General features: G+C 30.9%; 1 protein-coding gene and 1 long non-coding RNA gene across 4 annotated transcripts; one reads left to right on the top strand and one right to left on the bottom strand.

Moving 5' to 3' along the window:
• Positions 1–6942: 6942 nt before the first annotated feature.
• LOC149894619 (uncharacterized) lies at positions 6943–13968 on the bottom strand. Of its 3 annotated transcripts, XM_090084766.1 has the most exons (5): positions 13720–13968; positions 13533–13631; positions 9329–9494; positions 8703–9127; positions 6943–8478 (listed from the first exon to the last, which is right to left on the bottom strand). In XM_090084766.1, exon 5 carries the CDS (start codon positions 8022–8024, stop codon positions 7200–7202), a length of 825 nt encoding a protein of 274 aa, XP_089940892.1. In that variant the 5' UTR covers positions 8025–8478; positions 8703–9127; positions 9329–9494; positions 13533–13631; positions 13720–13968; the 3' UTR covers positions 6943–7199. The 3 variants fall into 3 exon arrangements, with proteins under 3 accessions (XP_089940892.1, XP_089940907.1, XP_089940897.1); XM_090084781.1 differs by lacking the exons at positions 13533–13631; positions 13720–13968 and adding an exon at positions 9888–10330; XM_090084771.1 differs by lacking the exons at positions 13533–13631; positions 13720–13968 and having other exon boundaries at positions 9329–9932.
• A 3373-nt stretch (positions 13969–17341) lies between these two features.
• LOC149894618 (uncharacterized) lies at positions 17342–19593 on the top strand. Its single transcript, XR_016449343.1, has 3 exons — positions 17342–17623; positions 17725–17954; positions 18036–19593. It is a non-coding gene; the product is annotated as an uncharacterized LOC149894618 (long non-coding RNA).
• The last annotated feature ends 455 nt before the right edge of the window (positions 19594–20048 follow it).

Genomic DNA, 20048 nt, shown 5'->3' with positions numbered 1-20048 from the left:
ATCTTTATGATTGTTAGCAAGGTGATTCCTATCTTTCTATTCGAATCTTTGTGATTGTTACCATGCTAGCCTAAATGATTGTTACTAGGCTAACCTATTATTCCTTGGTGAGTTATTACTTAACGGATTATTGCGGCGGCGCCGTATCGATGTACAATTATCATCAAGATTTTCAGAACAAAAAGTTCGTTAACCTTACAATTACAATGACAGGTTTTTAGCAGAAATTAACATAAACTTCATAGGTTTTCTCAGCATTGTATTTATTTATTACCTTAACAAAAAAAACATTTTCTCGATTCCTCATCTAAAAAACCTCTTTTGTTTTAATGGTTCGATGATATGTGACTCATGAAGAGATAACCGTTTCATTTCATTTAAATTCACTTTGTCTCTAAAAGTATCAGATGTCTTCTTTGTATCATATGTCTTCTTTGTTTAAATATTTAAGCTGCTGTTACACATATTACAATGAAAGTAAAATATTTCCAAAAGGATATTAACAACAGATTAATTGAGGTACTATTTAACTGTGTCAGTTTTTATGTTCAAGTTTTTTTTTTTTTATCTTTCTTTTTTTATTATTGATTTTTAATTTTAGGATATCGTTGTTTTGTGATTTTTCTTCAACGTTTTTATTCTCGACATTTTTATTATTTATGTTTAGCAGAAAGAAAGAAGATGAATATAAAAAGCAATGTATTGAAGCCACACTTCTGTACCACATCAAGGATTTAATCTTAGACTAGGATTGAAAAAAACAATCTTTATTATTTATATATCAATCTAAAGTGGTAGTGTTCCATTTTTCTTGCAAAAAAATTTACGCGAGAAAAACTAAACTAATTAGAATGTATTATGAAGATTGACTAATTAAGAAAATAAGTTTTGAATAGTTTTTTTCTTCTTTCTTATATTTTGTTATTTTGTTTTTATGGAGAAAGTCTTAGCCTTTTAAGGAGGCCGGGTGTGCAACTGCACAGCTTTGTTTTGTAAAATGGAAATAATACATTGCTTCAGATTTTTTTTAATAAAAACGGCTTATCCCATTTACGTTTTTCCTAAATTTTGAGAAATAATTTTGAGTGGTGAGCAAATTCTTTTCACAGGTACAAAACTACAAAAGTATCTTAAATCAATAATACTATAAGAAATAGATTAATGGAGGTAAAGTTTGAATTAATCTAAGTAGGGGAAAACCTCAATGAATGGGACAGTTTTTGTAAAATGCTTTTTAAACGTAGATAAAATTGTTTAATATATATATTTAAATATGCTTGATAACCACCGACTCTTGCTCAATGATATAGTAAAACAAAAAAATTGGATTTGCATTTGGCTATTGGAAAAAAGAGAGTTTTATTGGAGCATGACATTTGTCCCATTCATTAAGTATGTCTCATTGAATGGGACAAACATAAAAGAATTAAAAATAAACGTATTTAGTTCAATCATTTTTCAAATTAGTTTATTAATTGAAAATGTAGTTAAATATATAGATACATACATAAAGACCACACAAAAAGTATTTTTAATTTTAAACATTTTAACTCTAATTAAATTTCAATCAAAGTATAACTTTCTCATTTTAGAATATTATATTTAGTTATTTTTATTTAAGTAAAATATTGCAGTATAAAAGTGTGTAAATAATACCTATTACCCATGTGGATAAAAGTAAGGGACTGCAGCATCCCTCTGCTGAGCTGTAAATAATACTTTATTAAATTCATTCAATAGGTAGTACTTTGTCCCATTCAATATGAGCATCACTTTATCCAAAAATGATTAGTCACACCAAAAACACCATTAATTAAGCTTGAATGTTTTACTCACTGTAGTACTAGAGACCGCTCTCTATTTAAGCATGGAATTTTATTTTCCATAACTTCAAAAATTGCTGCAAAATCAGAAAAAATAAAACGCTTTTAAAAATTACTTTTTACATTCGAAAATACAATAACATCCATTGTCATTACGGTCATAGAGCAATAGGATAGATGAGTCGGTCAGTTGAGTTCTTGTTTCTATCACTCTTTGTTACAGGAATTTGAATATCCTTACATCGATGTTTCTATAAGAATCTGAGTTTGTCCCATTCAATAATCGTCCCATTCATTAAGGTTCTCCCCTATCTTGACGATCAGGACCTTAACGAAGGTTCCTGAATCAATATGCCTTATAATTCCTGAAATAACTGTCTCTCATCTTCCCTCATTGTCCGCATAGCTAAACCGAAAAAATATATTGTGAGAAGGGAGAACTAAAATAAAAACGACGATCGATAGAAAAACATACACAATATGATTCACCAACTCTTCACATAAATAAGTGATAAAGCGTTAGAAGAAAAGTTAAATACAACTGTGGAAAAACGTAAACACGAAGACGCGTAAATGATAAAGCGATAATAAGAAAAGCTAAAAACAACGATCGGAAAAGATACCCACAAGATGACTCGTCCACTCTTTACATAATAAATGATAAAGCAAAAAGAATTAAGTTAAAAACAACAACTGAGAAAATTTTCATATTGATTGCTGGAGAATTGCCAAAAGATTTAACTAAAGAAGAGATATTTGTAATAAAAGAAGATTTAAAAGAAAGAGGAGTAATTGATATAAACAGTATTGAACACTGCAAGAAGCGTAAGAAAATATTATTTGTATTATATAAAAAGTTGTAAGAATAAGAGTACTACCATTACACATTAATAGAACATTTGTTGAGTTTTATTATATTATAGAATATACTGAGGATGGTGATTATAAGTTTAGCTCTTTTAGATTAAATTTAGCCCATTCCTAACCAAACTATTCCCAAACCTCGCCCTTACCTAACCAAGTACTCCCCAGACTGTCAACCTCGTTCCCAACCTCCATATACCTAATCCACATAACACTAAACCCAAACCTCCCCTTCCCCTTTACTTCAAACAATAAAAAGAAAATAATTAATTAACATTAAAAAAAACGCCACCCTCACAATATATATAATTAAGAAATAGGACTTTTTTATTGTTCGAAAGAATAGCATCAAACTTTCTTTCTTATTTTTACAATTAAAATACGAGTGTTCGATAACGTTCTAGAATATTAACAAAAAAGAATTATTTTTGGAATTAAATAAGTTTTGTTTTTTCATTTAAAATCTTTCTCAACTTTAACAAAATTTGTCCAATGTTTTTTAATTCTACTCGCAATGACTTCTTCATTTTATGTAAAACGCTATCCAGCAAGGAATTCCTTTGGGCCTGGAAATAGATGAGGTACTGGGGGCCGAATTTTGGTGAATAAAGTGGATTGTCGAGCAATTTGTACTTTAATTTAATGATTTTAGCGTCAAAACGCTTTTGTGAGCAGGTGCGTTGACACTTACTAGGTACTTTCTTAGATACCAATTAGATACGATTTTGTTTATACCATTCTAGAGGTTTTTTGTGGATTGTAGTTAAATCAGGGCAAAATATTGTGGGCTAATTGGCTACAGTGGTAGGTTGACACACTGCGTTTAACTTTTGAATTTTCCCCCAGAAAATTCACATGGAACCTTCCCATTTAACTAATTCATCTTTCAGTGTAGTGTCAGGGCTATATGCGCATGCGCATAGAAGTTTTAGCGATTTTTTACTAATTTTGTAACTTTTGTAACGATATTACTTTTTTAATTTTAAAAAGCAACAGCAATAAGCTACAAGTAAACTCGAATAGATGTAGGTGTTGTATGGTTCCCTCTAACCAGTCACACTTTGAGTTTCTCAATATTTCGCCTTTTTGCGGGTTTATAAACCATTTTGTGAGCAAGAAGCTTTTGGGGTTAGTTGGCACAATGATCGCGGGGCTAGTTGGCAACATGTGGCAACTTACAACGTTTCGCATTAGCCGTAAATTCACTTAAGTTATATAACACTACAGATCTACAGACATGAGAAATTGTAAAAGAAAAGTAGACAGGCCTGTAAATTCTAAAAATGTTACAAAAAAATTCTTTTAATGCTATTTTTATAGAAGGAAAGTCTATTCGATCGATTTAAGGGAAACAAAAGCTTTGGTAAAAAAATATTATTGCTTAATGTTGCTAAACTTGTCTCTTTTTATATGGAATGCCAACTTACCCTGAGAGTATAGGCAACTTACCCCGGGCCGGGGTAAGTTGGCAGATATTTTTTTCTTTTCTGGAGACCCTTTTTGGGCCAACAATTTTTTTTTTAATGTTTGACACTTGAACATGCTTGCCAAATTCATATTCTTTTGAACTGCAGCTTGATATCCTCAAAAAAGTTCACCCAGAAATGCACAGAGCTCAAAAACTAAAACTGTGGTCAACTAAACCCGGTCTCCCAAACTTTTCCTCTAAAAGCTTGGTTACATTTAAATTTTCTCGCAAGTTCTCTCTGAGAGAAAATTTAAATGTAATCAAGCTTTGTTAGGAAAAGTACAACTGATATGGATTTGCCTTTACTGAGCGAATGATTAATTTTGCATTATGTTTTTTTAAATCTTTTCTTTTTTCTACTTCTTCTTTATACCGCCACAAAATAAATCCAACTGAAGATTGAGCAACACTGGTCCATTTTGAAACGTAAACTTGTGATAACGAAGGATTTTGAAGAAAAGTTTCCAAACATTTTTTCGATTTAAAATTTGTTTACTCATTTTAACCTGATAACAATGATGACCAATACAATCCAATCACAACACATCAGCTTTCTTCTACAAAAAAAATTAGAAAAACCTTTTAAATAGGTTTTGTCTAATATTAATGATTAAAAGGTGCTAAATTTCATCGTGTTCAACCGAAATGCATACATCCTAGAATACTAGATCGTTATCCTAGAAAATCTTGATCGTCATCCTAGAAAATCTCGATCGTTATCCTAGAAAATCTCGATCGTCATCCTAGAAAATCTCGATCGTCAAACTCCTTTAAATCTTAAGAAAGTTGTTTTAAAGTATATGTAGAGCAGTTACTTTTTTATTCTGAAATTTTTTTGTAACTAAAAAAATGGTGCATCCTAAGTTATTTGGTACATCCAAAATACTTTTCAATATATTAAAAAGTGCTAACTGTTGTATAATTACACTTAAAATGTTAGAATAGATCGAACCAGCGCACTATCGTTGAAAAAAAATTGCGTCTTTAATGAGAAAATAAGAAAGCGAAAAAAAACTAAAAACTTTCGACGTTGCATCAAACGAATGTGATTTTTGAATCCAGTGGCAAAAAATTTATATATTAACACTAAGAAATACAAATAAACAAAACACGTTACATGGTGTTACTCATAGATAAAAATTAAACAAATGTTTTATACATCATGTTTATGCATAAAAATTCCTTTACACTTAACAAGTTTGATATCAAGTAAGACCAAAAAGTAAGACCAAAAATGTGCCAACTTTAAAAAAAAAATAACACGCGATACTTAAACAACTTGATTTACAGTAGAAGAACAAGTTGTTGAAAAAAAATTTCACAAGCTTCTGTGTTCCGGCCTTGTACTTCACTTTCTTGGGATTATTCCCCTATGTATAAATAATATATTTTAGTGCATAGAAAGTTTTTTAAAACACCCCTCCTTTAAGGTAGCAGACCCCCACAAAAATCAAAAAAATTTACAAAATTTTTTAAATTTGATTTCGATGCAGAATTTAACAGAGATTGGTAATATGAAAACTCTTACTTGTAATTTAATTTAGTTTTTTAAGTAATTATGTTTTAGTGCACCTCAGTTTTCAGACTTTTATAGTTACCGCCATAGCAACGGGTTTGTTGTTAGGTTTTTAACTTTTTAATCAGTAGTTTAGATGAAATTTGCAATGATATATTAAAAATAACTAGATGTCTAACTTCCACGTATTTTTTGAAGCAAAAATCGGCCATTATGGGGGGGGGGGGGGCAAATTTAACAAATCAAAAGCTTCGTATTTGTTTTGTTTTGATAAATAGCGTAAAGATTTTGCCCCCCATAATGGCCGATTTTTGCTTCACTTTTTCTTATGCCGATTTACGGCAGTTAGACATCTAGTTATTCTTAATATATCATTGGAAATTTGAGTCTTAAAAACATCTTGTTTGCTTAATTTTATTACCAGGGCTCTAAACAACTTTAAGATAGATTCCACAGCATGAACTCTAGTAAATAAAATCGTATCTTTTAACTGTCACCCCTGAATAATTTTTGGATATTGGACTTTGAGCTGACCCGAGAGCGCCACCTATCTAGGGTGAAAGTAGACATAGTCCCACACCCAGGAATGTCAATTTTGAAATCAAGTAATGACGTCCGCGGAAATAAATTGGATTTGAAGTCAAAAATCATACTAAAAAAGGACTAGCAGGTGTAACATACAAAAATGCCTATAAATTTTTTTTGGTAGTTTAGATATTACCCAAAATGGGCATGTATACTACCCATATGTGTATAAAATTTCAGGCCAAAATATTGCTTACTTTTGAAATTATGGCAATTCCAGTTTTCAAAAACCTCACTTTTTGCCAATGTCACCATGTAAAGTTACCATCCATTGAGCCACTATCTAAGTTATCCAACAGGCAACACTACACTTTAGCCCTACAGGTTGTGGGCAACAACTTTTGTAACAAAAAGTTTTTTCTAAGACTTAGTGGTAGAGAACTATGTCAAGAAAACTTATCAAGTTAAGGGATTTTCATTTATTAATATAACTCTTAAATCATAATAAAAAAATGAGTATAGCACCATAGTTGTCCATTTTTTCAAAAAAGTGCATAAAATAAAAGTTGTAGGGCTTAAAAAATTAGAGGGGGTCATTTTTATACAGTTTCCATTAATTTTGTGTTCCACTTCGAGAAATTTTGACAACCTGTGATGTATTTCTAGTTTGGTAAACAAATCTTACTGTCTTACAAATATATGATTGATTTTTCTAGTCAGCTTGAAAAAAAAAAAGATTCTGGGCTTATAAAGTTATATTGAAAACTTTCCAAATAGTTTATTTCTTTAAATAAGTTTCAAAATACTAAGAGAACAAAATATGGTTTCTGCAAAAAAAAATGATTGATGAAAAATTTCTACAATTCATTAAGACCATCAAACCAAAAATGATTCTTAATTGATTCAAAAATTTTGTTTAAAGATGTTTACTGTTGTAATCAACAAGGCAGTTTGTTAGTTTTTCCGGGTAATCAGGGTGGGTGGTGGATTGCTTGAAGCGCTGTTAATGTTGGCCGAAATCTTGATGGGCTGCTTCGACGGCTTGTTCGCTGAAGCGACCTAGGGAGGAGTTTTGGCGATCAATAAAGTCACTGATGTGGTGAAACACAACATATAACTTTGGAGTTATATGGCAGTTTTGAAGTGCAAGGAAGGATGTCTTGAATTGTTGGATCTTTTCAAAATAATCGAAACTCAGTTCTGATCCAAAACAAGCTCGAACAACGCTGTCAAACTTCCGAAGTGTATCCACAAAGCCAAGAACTTGGAATGCTGAGTTAGCTTCTGCTAGTTGTTGAAGACGGTCCACATTTTTTAGCAATTTTCGGCACTCATTTCCTTCAAACTGCCCACCATGGTAAGGACTCTGAGCAATGTTGAGGGAAGATAGCCATGCCTCAGCTTCAGGCCACACACCTTTAAGCATTTTGTATAGGAGGTTGACAACACCTAGAAGAAGGTGCAACTCAGGGGGAGGAATGATGTCCAAGATGAGTTTTTCATTTGGTCCATTGATGATCGGGTAATGGATGACATTGCCATTCAATTTAGCTTTGGCATGCACTCCACCAGACCGCCTGAAAGATTCGAAACTTTTCCTAAGGGAGCCCAAAGTTCGAAATGTTCCTGCATTTTCAAGGTTGTTTACAACAATGTCGCACCAGGCACAGGGGTGTGAGCTGGAGTGAGCCTGTAGGCCACAGAGAATGTTGGCCAATTTCAGATCGCATGCGATGAAAAGATTCACAGCACCGCAACCAACAAGTGCCCATACTTGGTGAACACTTTCATATGTTTCTGGAAACTCTTCAACAACAGCTAGTAGCATCTGAAGTTTCACTCCAGTGTCTTTGGCAACTCGCTGCGTCAAGGATCTTTTAGCAGGTGAACTTCTAGATTCCTTATTTACTGCAGAGCTCTTCTCTTGCCTCCATCAATGCCAAGCTTGACCAGGGGCTCAGAAGAAATATTCCGAGAGGTAAGAACTCTGTTGAGAAGATCTGACAAGCTCTTACAGTGAGCAACTGTAAAATCTCTAGAGTCCCCTTTAGTGCTTGACCCCTTGATTTGTGTGTGTGTGAAGAACTCACTGAGCTGCTGTCCAACAGCTAGGAACTTTGATGCAAAGTTAGGCTCAACTAGTTTTCCAACTGATGCTTGGTTAACTGTACTGACCAATCTCTTGATGCCAAGATTGGACAATCCAGTATTCAGTTGAACATTCACAAGGTCTTGAGTAGTCAAAAACGAAGAAGCAGGTTTTGAGGAAGCTCCACTTGGGCCTTAAAATGGAATTTCTTTTTTTTTTAAAGGATTAGAATATTTTAGATAACTTACTTCTAAATACAGTTTTTGTTGCTGAAAACTAAAGCCTCTATTTAGTTCCTTCAAAAACTAAAATTCTGATGATATTTGCAAGTAAAAAAACAATCAATTATGGTGAATTTTGAACAATAATAACTTTTTGTGAGCTCTGTACTATATATAGTAATAAATTTTTAATTACCTGGCGTAATGGGAAATGCATGACCTCTAGAAGCCTTAGAAAGACGAACAGTCCCATGGGGTGAGGCTTCCTTGTTTGTTTACAGTGGCAGCAATCTGTTCGGCAGCCATTGCATCTCGGGCTGCCAAACCCATAAGGTTCTCTCTAAAGGTAAACTGGTTGCAGGTGTGTGCTAAACCTTTACCAATTGGACTAAGGCAATCATTGCATCTCAAAGGAGTGTTTTTTTTCTTCAGCTTTTGTCTCATCGAGTGGATGCTTTTCATTCATTTGTAATTGTCCAATTTTACACAAGAGGCAATCACAGACATGACCTCGTGTTTCTGTTCTGACAGAAATAGTTGTGAAGTCAAACAGAGGTGGAAGAGTGATATCTTGCCTTTCACCTTTACGCCTCATCATTGTTCTACAGGCTTCACAAATACCTTTAAGCATAAAAAGTGATTTTCATAAGTCAGAGAAATATTGCTGTACCTCAATGGTTTTGCTAGTAAAGCTGTGGTTTTTATGAGAACAGGCAGTTTAAATAAATCAATTAAAAGCAAGCAAGCTTATTAATTTCATTGCAATACCACAATAAAACTGATTTCCCTATATACATACAATTAAAATCAACCCTACATTACCTTGAGGAATGTGAGAATCAGCTTTATCAAAACTGACTCCATAGATTTTGCTGATTTGCTCCCACATAAATGCTGTCAGTTGTCTTGAGCACTTTTTAAGACAAATCAGGCAAACAATTTTCTGATTTTCCTCATGAGTTCTGGCGTGGTTCGGCATTTTGATTGGCTGAGAGAAATATTTTTTTTAATTTTACATAAAAGAAAGTTTCAAGGAAATACCTAATCTATCAATCTTTGCATAATTATAAATATTTTAGTGCAACTTTTAAACATTCTGTTAGCCCCTAAGGGATTTTTATTTGATGAAAAAGTTTTTTTTCACTTACTTATAGTATACAATGAAAACAATTAAATATACTAATCTTTGATTTATATGGATAACAAATGTACTTAAAGTAATTGTGAAGTGTACAAATTTGGGTTAAACTTAAGTGCTTAACAGAGCAATAAGATTGGGAGTAATAAAACTGGACCAAAACTAAGTCCTACAAAAAAATTTATAAAATAAAATATGTTTCTTTATTATCCCGTAAACTGCTGTCAAAATTTCATACCATACCACTATGAATTGCCGATTCTGGCGCATTGATACTTTTCCATACTTAAGGAATTCAAGATGGCGTCGTGTTTTTAATTTTCTGCAATCATGAATTGTGCATTCTGACTCATTGACATTTTCTTAATACCGCATTAACATTTTATAATATTGTGATTTGCTATAGTTAATGTTTTCAGGATAACATCGTGTTCAGAGTTTATATTAATCATCAGGTCTGAAGAGTTGATTATAGTCTATAAATGTAAAGCACGGTTTTAGTTTGTAATGTCCGATAGCAAATGTTCTGTGAGTGCCATCATTCATTCGTATCCTCTTGTCGTCGTTAGCGCTGAGAGCCACTTTGTTGATTTCTTCGGTGTAAATGTCATGGTCATGTGATCGTATAACGTTCATAGTTGTGAGCTTTTCTATCTCATTCATTAAGCAGTCGTAATAGTCTTGATGAGTGATGTGTTTTTGAACGACTTTCTTTTTAACCCCTTTGCATTTTTTGTGTTCATCTTTAGCGATCTTGTAAGAGTAGAGTTTAGGACGAAGTCCAACAAACTCTTTAATTATTTTTCCACCAGCCTCGTCTTTGAACATGCCGATAATCTTATTATTTAACCCTACTTTAAACCCAACGTTTTCAATAGCAGGATGGTTTTTAGAAAAGTTGCTCGTGTCAAATTTGGTTTCAAGATCATCGACAATGTCCTGATAAAAATCGTCTGTTTCGATTTCGTAAAACAGAGAGTCAGTATCAGTCATGAGTAATTTCAGCTTATCCCCGTATTTAGGTTTCATGTAGTCGTAATGATGCTCAAACATGAGAATTTTGCTTATGTCTAGAACACACAGTCCCAAGTAAACAGGCTTGTTGTAAAAGAGTTTTGTTCTTTTCATGTGAATGGCTGCAAGGTTTTCATCAAAAATGGTATTTCTATCATAATTAGGCTTTCTTGACAATTTTAAGACTTCTTTTCTTGTGGTGATGAGTTTAATATCAACATGCTTTCGAATATTCTCCATGGTTTTTCCAAAGACAGAGTTGTTCATGAGTTTAAAAAATTCTTTATCAGATTCGTTTGTAGCTTCTTTTCTTTTATCGGTGTTGATATCAATGTATTGTTTCATAAAAGGTTCTTCTTCAAAGGTGATGCCACGATGAATTTTGGTAATGATCAATCCAAGTCGTTCATAGAGTTTTAGGTTTTCATGATAAATGATATATTTTTCCTTGTTGTTTAAATTAGGAACAAGCTTGTCCACTTTATTAATTTTTAATCTTTCAGGAGCCAAAGGATAGTCGTTGTGTAAATCGTGAAGCTCTTTAGGATAATCCAAGTCGACTTCAAGAATGCAAGGCATGGATTTCCAATTTAAAAGTTCATCTTCAGTCATCCATCTGAATCCTCTAACAGGAAGAGGCGTCGTTTACTTGAAAAAGAATGGAAATGGAATGAAAATGACTGCTGCGGGATCAGGAGTCTTTTTAAGACCTTGGGTAAAACCTACTATTGGTGAAGGACTCTTTGTTAAAAATGGAAAAGGCTATCAATCTATTGGATCCGGATTATTGCTCGGACCTAACTCACCCTTTAATAGTATACCCTTTTTAGGTGCTATTCTATGAAAATGTAAATTTTATATATATTGCTGATATATAAAATTATTCTTTACTTGTATCTAAATTTGCTTTCATATTACTAACAATTTTTTCATTATAATGGTGATAAATTCTTTTTGCTGAGAAAGCATTCGATAACCCTTTAACCTTTGTTTTTTTCATTTCAATACGATTATATGTATCAATAATAATTTTTAATCTTCTTAAAACTTCTTCTAATGGTATCGTTTTAATCATTTCTATAAACGATATTTTAACACACTTTGGAAGCTTTCGAACGTTTTTTTCGAATTTAATATATCGACTAGATTTCTCAGTAGAACATTTCACTTCTTCACCACTAAGCATATTAATAAGATCATCTTTATATATCGCATCCATTTCTTTTAATTACATATGAAATTTATTTAACTCAAAATTAAAAATTTTTTTTCATCTGTATATCTTACAAGACGTTACATTTATGAGCTATGATAAACTCTTTCCTATAGAATAAATTATAAAAAAATGAGCATTGTCTTATTAAACACGAAAATTATGGAAAAGTTTGACAAGGATAACATTGACGATATAGCGCACTTAAAATCCATATTTCTTCTTTTGGAAAACAAACACAACCTGTCAGAGGAAGCTCTTAAACATCTGATGGAGACCAAAGACGAATTGGATAAACGCAAGACTGAAAAAATAACGTTTATCGCCAAGACAAACCATCTCGTCCAGCGATATCAAGACATCTTGCAGACGCAGCTTTCGTTTGAAGACCGTGCCAAATTTGACGAAGAAAAAAACCAGCTTCAACGTCAGTATTTTACTATTGCGGAAGAAACGCTTTCTCAACGACAGTGGACCGATATTAAAATTGCCCAAAAACTCGTCTTGCATACCAAATGTAAATTTTGCATCAACGACGACCCGAGTCAGTTTGAAATGGACGACAGCAATAAAAAATACTGTCTCTTGTGTTCGGGACAGCAAGAAATGTTAGAAACGACTGTTCCTTATAAAGGACCGATCCAATTCGGTGAACAAATACACTTATTCGCGTATCATCCACTTTCAAGAATGCATTAAACAATATCAGGGTAAACAGAAATGCAAGATTCCCGAAGAAGTCTTTGAAAAATTGGAGAAAAAATTCAAGGCGCTCAACTTGTTGATCGATTCTGAAAACACAAATGTGAAATATTCTCGCATCACCAAAGAACACATTTTAATCTTTTTAAAACAACTCAACTATACGAATCAGTATGAAAACGCCAACTATATCTATTACGTGCTCGTCGGTAAGCGAGACGATATAGAATACCTCGAAGAACAGTTGATCAAAGATTTCAAAGATTTGTCTTTCTTATACGATCTGGTGTACGGAAAAGACAAACCGAAAGAATTAAAAAGAAAAAGTTTCATGAACGCCCAGTACATCTTGTTTCAGCTGCTTCAAAATAGAAGTCATCCATGTCGTCTTGAAGATTTTTCAGTTTTAAAAACCATCGACAAGAAAAGATTTTACGATGACATTTGCTCCCATCTGTTTGCGAAACTCGGATGGAATTTTCCTCCGACCTTTTAATTATAAAACCGTGCTTTACATTTATAGACTATAATCAACTCTTCAGACCTGATGATTAATATAAACTCTGAACACGATGTTATCCTGAAAACATTAACTATAGCAAATCACAATATTATAAAATGTTAATGCGGTATTAAGAAAATGTCAATGAGTCAGAATGCACAATTCATGATTGCAGAAAATTAAAAACACGACGCCATCTTGAATTCCTTAAGTATGGAAAAGTATCAATGCGCCAGAATCGGCAATTCATAGTAGTTATACTAATCTTTGATTTATATGGATAACAAATGTACTTAAAGTAATTGTGAAGTGTACAAATTTGGGTTAAACTTAAGTGCTTAACAGAGCAATAAGATTGGGAGTAATAAAACTGGACCAAAACTAAGTCCTACAAAAAAATTTATAAAATAAAATATGTTTCTTTATTATCCCGTAAACTGCTGTCAAAATTTCATACCTTTATCTTGAAAATTGCCGGTGATTTAAGCGAAATACTTTGACAACTGAATTTACGGCAAAACAATGCAAGTCATAGTGAACAACAACTTGGAGTCACCTTCAATATAAAACAACATTACAAAATTGACTAAAAAATATGAAAGTATCACTGTTCATTTTAATGTTAAATTTCAAATGTTTCTTACCTTATTACTTAATAAGTTCTTTGAGAATAATGTGAAAATTTTCAAGGAAAACAAAAGTGTAAACAGAGATCAACTTGTTAAGAACACAAGTCAATTTTTCAATTTTCATGGTTTTGCAAAATTTTCAACAATGCCTAAAAATTTTTTTATAGAATTAAAATAGATGTTAAAGCCATTTTAAATACTTTTTTACTTTCATGAAGTTCTGTAAAAAATCGTAGCTAGGTAAATCTTGAAAATGCCGTTGGCAATTTAAAACAATGGAGATAAATTTTATAACATTAGTCATTTCAATAGTTGATTGAAATTTTACTTAATAAGATTACTGAACTTAAATAACTGTCCAAAATTCCTAAGCAGTTCCGAATTTAACTTTTTTTTCAAGCTGACTAGAAAAATCAATCATATATTTGTAAGACAGTAAGATTTGTTTACCAAACTAGAAATACATCACAGGTTGTCAAAATTTCTCGAAGTGGAACACAAAATTAATGGAAACTGTATAAAAATGACCCCCTCTAATTTTTTAAGCCCTACAACTTTTATTTTATGCACTTTTTTGAAAAAATGGACAACTATGGTGCTATACTCATTTTTTTATTATGATTTAAGAGTTATATTAATAAATGAAAATCCCTTAACTTGATAAGTTTTCTTGACATAGTTCTCTACCACTAAGTCTTAGAAAAAACTTTTTGTTACAAAAGTTGTTGCCCACAACCTGTAGGGCTAAAGTGTAGTGTTGCCTGTTGGATAACTTAGATAGTGGCTCAATGGATGGTAACTTTACATGGTGACATTGGCAAAAAGTGAGGTTTTTGAAAACTGGAATTGCCATAATTTCAAAAGTAAGCAATATTTTGGCCTGAAATTTTATACACATATGGGTAGTATACATGCCCATTTTGGGTAATATCTAAACTACCAAAAAAAATTTATAGGCATTTTTGTATGTTACACCTGCTAGTCCTTTTTTAGTATGATTTTTGACTTCAAATCCAATTTATTTCCGCGGACGTCATTACTTGATTTCAAAATTGACATTCCTGGGTGTGGGACTATGTCTACTTTCACCCTAGATAGGTGGCGCTCTCGGGTCAGCTCAAAGTCCAATATCCAAAAATTATTCAGGGGTGCTGTATTTGCATGCTCGTTTTAAAAGCTTATTTTAAGTTTTTATTTTATATTTAAAAAAATGACTCGTAGTACGATTAGAAAAAGTAAATATAAGTTCGAAAACAATCAGTACACATGCAACGAAAAACAGAAAAATACTTTACCTTTATCAATTGCATGTTGTTTAAGTGCAAAGAAGTTATTTTCGAAAATGAATACTACTCAAAATGTCGAGGATAAGAATGATGATTATGAAAACAATTATAACTTTATTATGAACTTTTCCATCTTAAAAAGATTATTTAGTAAGTATATTTGTTGTCTTGAATGTGAAAATAAGATTATTTTGCATGGTAACCTCAAGAAAAAAAAAGGGATTTCACTTGCAATTTGAAATTTTTTGTAAAAACTGTGACGAAGTTATAGACACATTCCAAACTTCAGTAGTAAATAAAAGAGTGTAGAAGTCAATGCACAAATTGTTGTTCAAAAAATCTCAACAGCATTTATGAAATGAAAAAAAGTATTTGGGCAACACTTTTCCATAACTCAAATATTATTGATGAAGCAGAAAGGCATAAATTTTGTCCTCGATGTATAAACAGCTGGTGCATGAGGTAATCAAATAAATTAACAGGTAAATCGAATTACAAAGCTAAATTAATCTTTCATTAGCAATAATAGAAATTTTAAAACCTATCTTTCAAGATTTAAGCAGAGATGAATTATTATCCAAGTGTTTGCATGAATAGACGCAAAATAATAACAAAGCGATCAACAACTTCATTTGGAAAAAATGTCCTAAAGATGTTTATGTTAGCCGAAGTACTCTTGAAATAGCTGTATCATCTGCTTTCATTTTAGAATTTAATGATGGAGCAACTGGGCTATATGAAGTTTTTAAAAAACTACAGATAAAAATTGGTCGATTTATGCACATTGGGACAATTTTAAAAAATTCAACTCGAAGAGGTTATATGACCAAAAAGACTTCCACAGCAGGTATCAGTAGAAGAAAGGTGCTGAGAGCAATAAAAAAAGGATTCATAGATAAAGAAAATGAAGAAGGAACATCATACTCTGCTGGTGGTTTTTAGAATGATAACAATTTTATTTATTTTTTTATTACGAAATCTGTAAAAGCATTTTTCTTGTGTTTCATTTTTTGTATACTTTGCAACACATTAAACATGTTTTCTCAACTTCTAATGAAGATTTTGATTTGAAATTTTCAGGAAATGTTCCTTGATGTGTTGTCTGGGGTTTATTTTATTATCTTTTGAAATATTTACCCGTTTTACACAAAAGTGGTTGAAACCCTAATTAATAGTTCTCCTAACATACCTTGAAAATTTGGAGTCAGTAGCATTTACCAAACTTTTATAATCTTGTTTGAAAATTTTTTAAAATGGCTGCTTAAATGTCTAGCTACTTCCTGGTTACTTTTTTTTTCAAAATTTCAAAATAATAATAAAAATATTTAATTGATATAAAATAGAATTTAATTGCAATTGATGCTCCATTACAACAATTTAAGCAACTTTATTTTAAGGGAATCTGCTACCTTAAATACCATACACTGTTAAAAATTTCCGTTAAAAAACGGAAAAATATTCTGTTACTTGCACGGAAAGTATCCGTATATCCATGTATGGGATGTACAGATACATTATGTACGGAAATTTTCCGTATCTGCGGCCAAATTTTCAAATACGGAAGTTTCCGTTGTATTAATAACTGCAGTTATAATCAACATGTTAAACCGCCATAAGTGATGATTTTTCAAACTTATATTTGGGTACACATTTAGCTTCAAAAAGAAATAGAAATATTTATAAAAGTTGACAATTGCATCTTCTTCTTCTTCGATTATTTACTGAAAAATTTGTAATGCTTTTATCAAAAGTTGGATTTCATTCTAGATATAATATTTATAACATAACTTTTTATAAAATATAATAATATTATATATTAATTTATATAAATATTATATATATATATATATATATATATATATATATATATATATATATATATATATATATATATATATATATATATATATATATATATATATATATATATATATATATATATATATATATATATACTGATGTATTATCAACTCCAGGGATATTAAATTAATTATTTTTAATTATTTTGTGTTTAGCAAAAATATTAGTAATAAAGAGAGATATAGTGGTTTTGTAACAATTTTTAGCTTAAGCAAGAAAAAGTTAATTTTCAAACATTCTTAGAATAATGAAATGTTATTTCATAAATTTAGTTTTTTTTTTAGCGATGATTTAGGACCAGATGGGTTAAAGTTATTAATTTTCTGTTATAAAATATTCATTTTTCATTATATTATAATATATAACAATGGTATATAAAATAAGTAAAATAACTTAGTATAAAAAATTTAAAATTTTATTTTTTAAATTGTTTTATAATAAATCAAAATAAATTTTTATTAAAGATTAGAAAAGAACATTTAGATTGTTAAAATGTTTATTAGAATGAATAATTGTTATTAGAGTTGAAATAGAGTTTTAAACTTTTTCTTAATTTATCTGCTGCTCAAAAAATCATCGTATTATTTGGTAGGTAAATTTAGTAATTGATTATTAGAATTTGATTTCAAAGAAGTTCTAAAGATTTTTATTTACTTAATAATATAAAAAAATCTAATTTTCTAATTTTAATTTAAATCTAATTTAGTACTGGCACCAACAATGGTAAAAAATTGGCCTTCGCTAAATCAGTCATATAGAGTAACAACTTTAAAGTAATCAATCATTGCACACAATGAGTTTTTTTTTAAATTTATTACTTTATTAAATATTAAAATGTTTCCTTACTCAAAAACTTATGCATTTTTATTTTTAGTTGATTCGAAATGGATAAGAAAGGAAATACTATATTTTTTTGCATTTGAGTTGATTTATTTATATTTTACGAAACTAATATATATTTATTAGATAAAAATAAATTTTTATGTACTGTGGGGTGCAAAAAAAAGCCACACTGATATTTTTTCTTGATTTCAAGTATAAATTGTATAATCAAGCAAAACAAAAAAAATTGGATGTGGCAGTGAAAAATTCAGGAAAGAAGAGGTATGCATATATATAAACTAATATTTATATAACAAAAATCATTAGAGATACAGAATAATATGGGCACATTTAATATTTTAGAAAACAGCAAACGGATATAGAAATTGGACGAATTATTGAAGCTGCTGACCAAGGAGAGTCTCATAGAAGCTATGTAGAGCGTTTTAAACTCCACTATTAGCAGATTGGTGAAGAAATATAAACAAAATGGTACAACTGAAAGCTCTATTGGATCAGGGAGAAAACCTAAAACTTCAAAAAAGGAAGATCGCTACATTCTTAATGTTGTCAAAAAAGATTGTAAAATCACATGTAGTGAGATAAAACTAGATTTGAACCTTACTAATATCTCAAAGTGGATAATATCTCATCGAATAAAAGTATCAGGTGAATTTTTTTCTGGAAAGTAAATAAAAAAACCATTTGTTAGTGAAATCAATCGCAAAAAAAGATTAAAGTGGTGCATTGAGCACAAAGATTGGACATGTGAACAATAGGCTAAAGTTATTTGGAGCGACGGGTCTCCTTTCATCTTGTTTTATAATGGTCGACCTCACTGTTGGAAATTAATTGGGGAAAATTCAACCCCCAAACATGAAACGCAACCATTAAACATGACAAAAAGGTCAATGTGTGGGGTTGTTTTAGTGCACACAAAGTTGGACAACTTTACCAGGTGAAAGACACCATGGACCAGCATTTGTATCACAAAATCTTAGTTAATCAACTTGGACCAAGTATAAAAGAATTTTTTCCTAATGGTGACTACATCTTTCAACAGGATAACGATCCCAAACATACAGCACGGTTGAATAAGAGATATCTAGAATCTAAATTGATACCAGTTATGTCTTGGCCAGCACAGTCTCCTGATTTAAATCCAATTGAAAACCTATAGTCTATATTGGATAAAAAGTTGAAAGATCGTAGGGCAACAAATGAAGATAAACTGTTCCAAACTCTTCTTGTTGGTTGGAATGCTTTGCCAAATGACTTATTAAAAAGGCATGTAGATAGTATGCCTTCTAGATGCGCAGAAGTCATAAAAAACAAAGTGTGGCCAATTAAGTACTTATACAACTAAAACTTGAAAAATACTTCACAAATCCTAATTTCTTTTTATTATATGCAATATAGAATAATGTCAAAAGCATTTCTATCAAAATTGTCTTATATCACTTTTATTATATGAGTTTGAGACATTTTTTATTGCTTTTTTTTTATTAAAAAATTGAGTGTGGCTTTTTTTTTGCACCCCACTGTACATTTATATAGGATTATGTAATATAATTATATTATTATGTACTAATACTTTATTAACTATTTTTTTTTTTTTTTATTTGAAGTTGTTTATTTACAAATTGATTATTTAATCACGGAAAATTTAATATTTTATTGTAAATCAAAAATGATTTGTTTTAGATAATATTTTCGATAACATTCAATCTATTTTACATTTAAAATGTTCACTTTTTAAATTTTCATATGAACAACATTCCTTTCATTTACGAAAACTATACGGCAGTTGAGTTGCCACAACCTTTCTGTTGTTTAACGGGGAAAACGCATTGATTTTCAACGGAAATTTCAGTTTATATGCGGAAAATTTCCGGCAGCTACGATGACAAAACCTCCCGTTATTTAACGGAAATAAACGGAAAAAACCCATTGTATTTAAACGGAAATATCCGTTTATTTACAGAATTTCCGTTTACATGTGATGGGTTTTTCCGTAAAATAACGGGAAGTTGTCATCGTAGCTGCCGGAAATTTTCCGTAGAAAACGCGATATTTTTTTAACAGTGTAGTTAGCTAATTAAAAAGTCATTCTTATAACTTTTATCCATATAAAATTTTCTCTTTCACATCCGTACATCATGTAACTCAAAATTTGATTCTTAAAGAGAGAAATAAAAACTTCATGATAAAAAACTTATCAAATTTAAAATTTTTTGAATTTCTGCTGACGCACGTCCCAGTGTTCTTACAAATTTTAGTTACAATAAAATAAAACCGCTGCCATTTTGTCAATAATTCCTTGATCTGGTTTTAAGCAAGGGACCATGTTGTAATAACACTTCAGCCGAGACTACA

This window comes from Hydra viridissima, unplaced genomic scaffold, assembly GCF_058129835.1.
Source record: "Hydra viridissima isolate aposymbiotic clone 2 unplaced genomic scaffold, HvirCarnegie_v1 scaffold_1, whole genome shotgun sequence".
Lineage (NCBI taxonomy): Eukaryota > Metazoa > Cnidaria > Hydrozoa > Anthoathecata > Hydridae > Hydra > Hydra viridissima.
Note: the sequence above shows the minus strand (reverse complement) of the source record. Positions and strands in the feature narration are given on the sequence as shown.